Source organism: Leptonychotes weddellii, chromosome 16 (assembly GCF_054177405.1).
Source record: "Leptonychotes weddellii isolate Sample4059 chromosome 16, ASM5417740v2, whole genome shotgun sequence".
Classification (NCBI taxonomy): domain Eukaryota; kingdom Metazoa; phylum Chordata; class Mammalia; order Carnivora; family Phocidae; genus Leptonychotes; species Leptonychotes weddellii.
The window spans coordinates 47,974,854-47,983,575 of NC_138384.1; the positions used below are offsets into that span (position 1 = coordinate 47,974,854).

The 8,722-nt window shown below is 43.7% G+C and overlaps 1 protein-coding gene across 1 annotated transcript in view; it reads left to right on the forward strand.

Annotated features, from left to right (window-relative positions):
* Positions 1-1,381: 1,381 nt before the first annotated feature.
* LOC102740693 (uncharacterized) overlaps positions 1,382-8,722 on the forward strand; it is a 23,867-nt gene continuing 16,526 nt past the window's right edge. The window contains exons 1-3 of the mRNA XM_081807630.1: positions 1,382-3,180; positions 6,122-6,248; positions 6,933-7,028. Of these exons, the coding sequence (XP_081663756.1) occupies positions 3,166-3,180; positions 6,122-6,248; positions 6,933-7,028 (238 nt within the window). The 5' untranslated portion in view covers positions 1,382-3,165. The remainder of the gene's footprint in view (positions 3,181-6,121; positions 6,249-6,932; positions 7,029-8,722) is intronic.

Here is an 8,722-nt window from a genome sequence, read left to right on the forward strand (position 1 = left end):
AATGCTTAGGTAAGCTCCTGGAGTCAGAAGATTTTTGTCAACTATCAAAGGACTCTTACTGGGCTTTTTGTTTTGTTATTCTAATCATGTTTTGCTGTTTTCTCCCATGTCTCCCCACTTGGTGCCAAGACTCCTTAACTGTCATAACTTCAAGCCCACAGATGGCCCTTTCCACTCAGGATATCTACACATGCAGTCTCCCTTGGATTCAGCTGCCTCTGTTTTCATAACTCATATCTATATAAGCCCCAACTGACCAACGTTGCCCCATAGGTAGGGATATCTCTGTGTACCTATTCAGCAGGAAGAAGTTACAAAAGATGAGAACTTGCACTCTCAGCAACCTTAAAGATTTAAGGGTCGAGAAACTGTTGGGGGGGAGTGGCGGGAATGATGTGGGAAAAAAGGCAGAAGAAAAATTACTATATTTCCTTACTATCTACAGCCCATTGACAAGTCCTTGAAACAGGAAGAGTGACCTTCCTCCAGGGACTCAACTGCCTCCAACTTAATACTTTGCCAAGGGCAAAGGCAATCTTATCCCAGCCCCCAGGATCCTCTAAGTCTCCTTTAACATACAAAAACTTCTTTGGAAACGTCCTTTATCTCTACCTGGCAAAATACATGTTGGCAATCAACCTCCAAACATAGGACCCCCCAATATACATCTGAAGGATCTCATGACTGAGTTTTTACTAAACAGTAATAAATGACCTTTCCTAAAAATAGCTAGCTCCCTCAAGGTCCTGGAAACCCTGTTTCCAAAATACCTGGGAGGCTTAAGCTATCCTTAACCCCCTCCCAACTCCAAAGTATATAATGCGCCACTCCTCATGGCCCCAGTGCAGCTCTTTTTCTGCCTACAGGTCCTGTCCTGCTTTGATAAAACCACCTTTTTGCACCAAAGACCTCTCAAGAATTCTTTCTTGGCTATCAGGTTTGAACCCTAATGTCTTTTCTACATCATCTATTAAGAAGAGAGATGATACCAGAAATTAACTTTTCAGATCATAAAGAGTTGCCTGCATGGAGTGGTAAGCCGTTGTTTGACATACATTTCCTCTTTCCTGTGAATATATGTCCCTGCTTTGAAATTCTACATTCCTACTTACTGTCACAGTGGCATGTAAGCTTCAATCACCTGTCTTTGAGCCTCATGTCTTTCAGTTTCCCATAATTAAAATTCTGTTTTTTATCTTGTTAGACGTCTTGAATCATTTTAATTATTAGACTGGCCAAAGAATTGAGAATGGAGCAAGAAAAACAAATTTTCCTCTCCTAACATTCATTTCTCTTTATTTATTTTTTATTTATTTTTTTAAATATTTTATTTATATATTTGAGAGAGAGAGAATGAGAGAGAGCACGAGAGGAAGAAGGGTCAGAGGGAGAAGCAGACTCCCTGCCGAGCAGGGAGCCCGATGCGGGGACTTGATCCAGGGACTCCAGGATCATGACCTGAGCTGAAGGCAGTCGCTTAACCAACTGAGCCACCCAGGCGCCCTTAACATTCATTTCTGTTGTATGAACTGACCTCCATGCTTTAGACCCAAAATATAATGTGAAGAGTTGGGGATAAGGAGGAACAGCAGCTTTATTGCTTTGCCAGCAAAGGAGGCTGCAGCAGGTCAGGGTCTTCAAAACTGCAAGCCCACCCAGAGGAAGGGGTTGGGCTTTTGTAGGGAAATACAGGATCTAGCCGGTTTCCACAGGAACTGTGTGTTGCCAACCCTGTTCATCACGTTGTCAGGGTGGAAGAAGGTTCCTGAAACAAAGGCTCCCTTCCCTCCTGAGAAAGGAAGAGGCAAGGATTTGCCCAGGGGAGGTTTGGAGGGGAGAGGAATAACCTGAAACAATGCAGCCATTTGGATTTTTGTTCAACTTGATGCTTTTAAGTGGTTTCCATTTCAGTCACCAGGACAACTACAGGAAGACTACTTCATATTTCACAGTGAGAAACCACTCAGTATTTTCTAGAATGGGTAAAATAAAAAGGATAAAACACCAAATTTCAGGGAGAATGTTGAGGAATTCTCATATCTTGCTGGTGGTATGGTAAAAGTACATTCAGTTTGGAAAACCATTTTGGAGTTACATATGAAAATAAACATTTACCTAATGAAGGGGAGCTTTTTGTCACCCTAAAATATCTCTGGCCTAAGGATTATATTAGGCTGGTATTTTTTTTTTTTTTTAAGATTTTATTTATTTGACAGAGACACAGAAAGGGAGGGAACACAAGCAGGGGGAGTGGGAGAGGGAGAAGCAGGCTTCCTGCGGAGCAGAGAGCCCGATGCGGGGCTCGATCCCAGAACCCTGGGATCATGACCTGAGCCGAAGGCAGACGCTTAACGACTGAGCCACCCAGGCGCCCCTTATTTATTTATTTTTAAGATTTTTTAAAAAAATTTATTCATTTGACAGAGACAGACTCAGCGAGAGAGGGAACACAAGCAGGGGGAGTGGGAGAGGGAGAAGCAGGGAGCCCGATGCGGGGCTGGATCCCAGGACTCTGGGATCATGACCTGAGCGGAGGCAGACGCTTAAGGACTGAGCCACCCATGCGCCCCTAGACTGGTTATTTTAAATATCCATTAGATTAAGGTGCCTGGTCACCTCCCCAAATGCTTCCCAATAGGATCACGTGTGGAGTTTCAAAAAGGATCACATCTGCTGCCCTCCCCCTCATATTCTGTCAATTGGTTTGGCTGAAAACTACAGTGTTGTGTTAATTAAGGGCTCCAGGTGATTCTAAGTGAGGCCAGGTTTAAGCACAAGGACTCGAGGTGAGAGCGGGCTCTGGCTCAAGGAGAGGTAACAGGGTCTCTGCTACGTGAGTCTGGGAGGGTCAGGTCCTTGGAGCACAGGGTTCCTAGGCTGTAGCTGAATTTGTGGGTGCCTGTGGGAGGGGAGGCCCCCTGAAAGCAAAGAAGGAAAAGTCAAGGATTAGTCTCCCAGTAGGAGCTCAGAGTTTTTGAATAGCTCCTGACACAAAGGACTAGGAAGTTGGGCTTTTTCTGCGTTTCAGGGTCCTGCCTTCAGGGAAGCAGTTTCAGGTGAAGAGGCTCTGTTGTTGGCTTTAAGGGCATTTTCTCCTGATGCTGCTGTGATTTCTCCACAAATAACTTGTGAGAAAGAAATCTAGAGGACGAGGTGAAAGAAGAAATGGCCAGTTCTCAGGTAAGCTTGGTGTTCCAGGAGAGGCCATGTCATGTTTTTCTCCTGAAATTCCTTGCATTTAGAAATTGCCTATGTTAATTCCTGTAGTTCTGATGTTTCTCCCTTATGTTTTCACCTATTTTTAAGATCTTTTCAGAAATGATACTCAAGGTGAGGTCTTCAGAACACTTCTCTATATCCCAGAGCCTTCTCTCCTGTGTCTCCAACCTGGCTTATAATAGGGCATCAACAGTTGTTACTTTGAATTAAAGTCCTCCAAGTATTGAAAATATTTTCTTGGTGACAGATCCACAGGGGAAGGCATTGAGTCTTAAGATTCCTATTGCTGATGAGGTTTGTTCCTGGGATATCAGTGAAGGAAAACATTTCTAATTTAGGTCCCATGTGGTTACTTTATCAGCTCTGTGTAGACCAGGGGTAAGAAAATTAAGAAATAAACCCGATGAATTTGAGGTCCAGAATAACTCCAAAAGTTCTCTGAAAGAAAAGTGGGGTGGGGGGGGTGCTTGAGACTTGCTCTTTAGAATGTGAAACAGATATTCTATTTAAAATATAACCCTAGAGGGGGAGCTGGGGGGCTCAGTTGAGGAAGCCTCAAGACTGTTGATTTCAGCTCAGGTCATGGTCTCAGTCCTAGAATGGAGCTCTTCCTTTGGCTCCATGCTCAGAGGGGAGTCAGCTTGAGATTCTCTCCCTCTCCCTCTACCCCTCCCCTGTACTAAAATATAAATAAATCTTTAAATAAAATATACTGGCTATTACAGGACATGGAAACTGGTGTCTAAATGTGGTGTCTCTGCCAGTCAGATGGGGACCCCAAACGTGGGTCCATGATTGGGTGGAAGTCAAGTGGGAATTGAAAAGAATTCACCTGAGGCAGAACCACGCTGTTAGAAGTTTCCTGAATACACTGCGAGAGAGCACCAGGCAGGACAGCCGAGGAGTGGCTGTCTGCAAGGAGCAGTGGGTGGGATGGGGGCTCTTTTAAAAGCAGGAAGGTGAGAAATTATGGGGATTTACGGAATTTTCCCTTCCCTTTTTTGGTCACTGAACCTGGTTGTCAGTAGCCCATTGGTTAATGGACCTATGGCTATTTTGAGGTGGGTCATCTGTTGGGCCAGTCTCTGTTCAGCCAAGGGGTCACTGGGCTCTTGCCTAAAAGCAGCCTCTATAGAAACTATGGGTGATTGAACTGTATATATATCCACTGTATTTTCATAATTAGATTTATATTCTGAATTCCTGTTTTCAGACAAGGAAACACCAGTGATGGTCTGTCCTTGACGTGCCTTAGGCACTGATAACAGTTTGTTTCCATACAACTGATGCTAACTGCTTTTATTGTCTTGGTGCTCTTTGTCAGATTTCTCCCCTGCAATGTTCATATTTCCCCTCTTAGTCATTTGTTTTTTTTTTTTTTTTTTTTTTTAAAGATTTTATTTATTTATTTGAGAGAGAATGAGAGACAGAGAGCATGAGAGGGAGTAGGGTCAGAGGGAGAAGCAGACTCCCCGCTGAGCAGGGAGCCCGATGCGGGACTCAATCCCGGGACTCCAGGATCATGACCTGAGCCGAAGGCAGTCGCTTAACCAACTGAGCCACCCAGGCGCCCCGTCCCCTCTTAGTCATTTGTAAGGAACTTGGATGTACTCAGCAATATGCAGAGACCATCACAACTGGAAACTTCTTTGTTCTGAGCTACTCTTGTAGTTTTTTTTTTAAGATTGATTTTTAGAGAGAGCACATGAGTGGTGGTGGAGGGGGACAGGGAGAAGTAGACTCCCCACTGAGCGGGGAGCACAATATGGGGCTCCATCCCAGGACCCTGGAAACAGGACCTGAGCTGAAGGCAGATACTTAACCAAGTGCCCTTGCTTCTAGTTTCTGAGGAAGAGAACAAAGTCAAAAGAAGTGTGGATAAAATTAAATTTCCCTCAACTTGCAGCCCATTGATAAATACTTGAGACAGACAGAGTATGACGTTCTTCATGGAATTCACAACTGTCTTAATGTTTTATTAGAGGGGAAAAGCAACCTTAGCCTGACAATAACCAGAGCTCTGGGATTCTGTTAAGTCCTCTTTAACATAAAAAAATGCCCTTGGAATCTTCTTTATCTTTCCCCCCAAATATGTTGGCCATCCTCTCCGCATAGCACCCACTGATACATATCTGAAGGGTCTTAGGTTTTTTACTCGACCATAGTTAAGTGACCTTATCACACCAGGGAGGCCCTCAAGGTCCTGGAAACCTTGCTTTCAGATTCCGTAGAGATTGCTGCTATTGCTCACCCACTCACCATTTGTAAGTATAGGATAAATTACTGCTCACAACCCCAGTGCAGCTCTTTTGACCTGTGGGTCCTGTTCCTGTGCTTCAGTAAGACCACATTTTTTTGTACCAAAGACATCTCAGTAATTCTTCATCATTCACTTCTGAACCCCAGCATTTCACATCAAAAACATCTCAAGAATTCTTCCTTGGGGTGCCTGGGTGGCTCAGTCATTAAGCGTCTGCCTTCGGCTCGGGTCATGATCCCGGGGTCCTGGGGATCCCCCTCCCTGCTCCGCGGGAAGCCTGCTTCTCCCTCTCCCACTCCCCCTGCTTGTGTTCCCTCTCTTGCTGTCAAATGAATGGATAAAATCTTAAAAAAAATAAATTCTTTCTTGACCATTGGCTCCTATCCCACATCCCATCAATTTCCACTGGACAATGAGGGCTCTCACCTTGGTGTAGTTGATACATTTGACTTCTGGGAGTGGAGGTTCTCAGTCAGCCAGCTCTCTGTCCCAAGGGTCTTTCTTTTATTCCACACTCATGTCACAGAGCAGGGAAAGTCAGGTCTTGGGTCTAACTGATGACATTAACTCCCTTCTCTTTCATCTTAGGGACCATTGTGAACTCTGCCTATGGCTACTTGGTGACTGTGGTATTTATTGCAGGGACTGCTGACATTCAGGGATGTGGCCATAGAATTCTCTCAGGAGGAGTGGGAATGCCTGACCCACACTCAGCGGGAATCGTACAGGGATGTGATGTTAGAAAACTACAGACACCTCCTCTTCTTGGGTGAGGATGACTCCTTCCAGATTTCCCAAACCACAACTAAGTGTTTTCTTCCTTCCTGTGAAGACTGTCTCTTGGAAGATTCCTCCGTGAATGACTGGAATTCAGATCTAGGCAGCAAGGGAAATGAGGGGTTTGTAGATGTAGAGAAAAATGTTCATGATGTTTCCTTTTCAGCTTTAGCTTCCCCTTCCTTAAGGTAACATCATCACTTCTGTAGATTACTGGCAATTCTAAACACTGAGTGGCATAAAATGGTACTGCTCACGTTTTTTTTTTTAAGATTTTAATTATTTGAGAGAGAGCATGAGTGGGGTGAGGGGCAGAAGGAGAAGCATACTCCCCACTTATCAGGGAGCCGGATGCAGGGCTGAATCCTGGGACTCCGGGATCATGACCTGAGCTGAAGGCAGACCCTTAACCAACTGAGCCACTCAGGTGCCCTGGCACTGCTCACATCTTAAGCTAAGCTTAAATTTCCACTCCTTATTATTGTGTCTACTACTTGGAAGTGGAGGTCAGAATGTGAATATTGGAAATCCGTTCTTCGTGTTCTAAAGGGGCTATTTGGCGGCAACATTTGGGAAATTATTTTCTAGAATTCTACAATGTCTTCTCTACTGAGCACAATCATGATTGAAAGTTGAATCCCCAGCAGTATTCATTTTCTTTTTATCTAATAAACAGGTCTCATTGTGTCAAAGCCAGACCTGATCATCTTTTTGGAGCAGGAGGAGCAGTTCTGGGGTGTGAAGAGAAAGGAGACAGTAACCTTCCATCCAGGTAGGTGGGAATGAAGGAGGCAGATGACAGAGGTGAGGTTTAAATGTAAAGGTGGAAGATCGACCTTAAACTGTGGTTCGAGTAGCTCTCCTTGGATGGAAATGCGTTTGAGAAGCCTGTCACACATGTTCTGGGCATTTATCATGTCTGCGTTTTGTAATTTCCCAGTTTAAGAAAGTGGAGTGACTACTTTAGAACGCATGATACCTTCCTCTCTGTCTTCAGCTCTGGAGTTTGAGCAAGTGCTCACGTTTTGTCTGAGCAGCCAGCACACTGCATCCAGAGGGTGCTCTCATTCCATCTGTTTTCCGTGTCAGGCAGGTGAAAGAAGCCAGATCATTCAATATTCAGGTCACTCATTTGTTTCTCTTTTGAGGAGAGGTAGGAGTTTACTCACAGTGTTGCCATGGAGTGTCAGAGGGTGAACAGCTGTTGTGAGAAAGTGTCACAAATGCTCGCTGTCTCCGATGTGCCTCTTGTTCATTTGTATTGTCTGGAGATGCTGTGTTCTCCTAACTGGCTTCTGGAACATTCTAAAAGGTAATTTGGTCCATTTTTGTCTCCATGGGGGAGCAAAGTCCTGGTGGTTCCTATTTCTCCATTCTGTTGCTGTCCTAGGATGGGTATTAATTTGGTATGCATGTGAATGTAGTAAGTGAGATATCTTGTTTTTCATCTGTTCATGGTGTCTTTCTTTAACACCCCAAGCTTGTTGGCAAAGACCAGCAAAGAAGATTGACTGCATAGAGTGATAGGGGAAGATGTGGCAGCAGTGGACCTGAGTATTTATACCTAATGAATGACTGGGAAGGGGGTGGGGCTAGTGAAGGGCAAGAAGGATGCTATGATGTATATAACCAGACTGGGACAATTAACCGTAATTAAATCCTTACTGCCAGAAGAGAGCAAGGATATGAAACATTTGGGGGGAAACCCCACCTTAAGTCAGTTATATTTGCAGAACAATGTCATTCATCCCAAGGGCCCAAATCCATTAAAAATATATATATATATATTCTGAAAGGACCTTTTGAAGTTTTGGAAAGTCATCTAGTCCATGCTGAAAGTAATCCTTCAACGCATTTCAAATGTGAGATTGTATTAATCATTTACGGAAACATTTCTGTAAGTTAGATATTTAAACGTGAAGATAAAAATTCTAAATGTGATTGATTGGAGAAGTTCTTTTTCAGAAAGTTCATTGTTCTCCCACCAACACATAATCCCTCCTTGTTCCAAAGTCTCTAATTTTGATAAACACAGGAGGGCCTTTATTGAAACATTACTGTTCAATAGTTATCACATAATACTTAACTTGGAGCAAGTTTTCATGTGTTGTGAACTTAGGAAGATCTTTACCGAGGACTCTATCTTTCATAATTACAGAGGTATTTATAATGGAGACAGAATTTACCAATGCAATGGATCTAGGAAAAAAGTTAACCAAGGGTCAAATCCCAGTAATCCTCAGAGAACTTAGTCTTCAGAGAACCAGTATCAAAGTAATAAATGTGGGAAAGACTTACGAAAGCGCAAATCTCATTGTACATCATTTTATCCTCACTGGAGAGAGTACTTAGAAATGTAGTAATTGCAGAGAAAGACATGTATCATATGATCTCATTGATATGAGGAATTCTTAATCGCAGGAAACAAACTGAGGGTTGCTGGAGTGGGGGGTGGGGTGGGAGGGA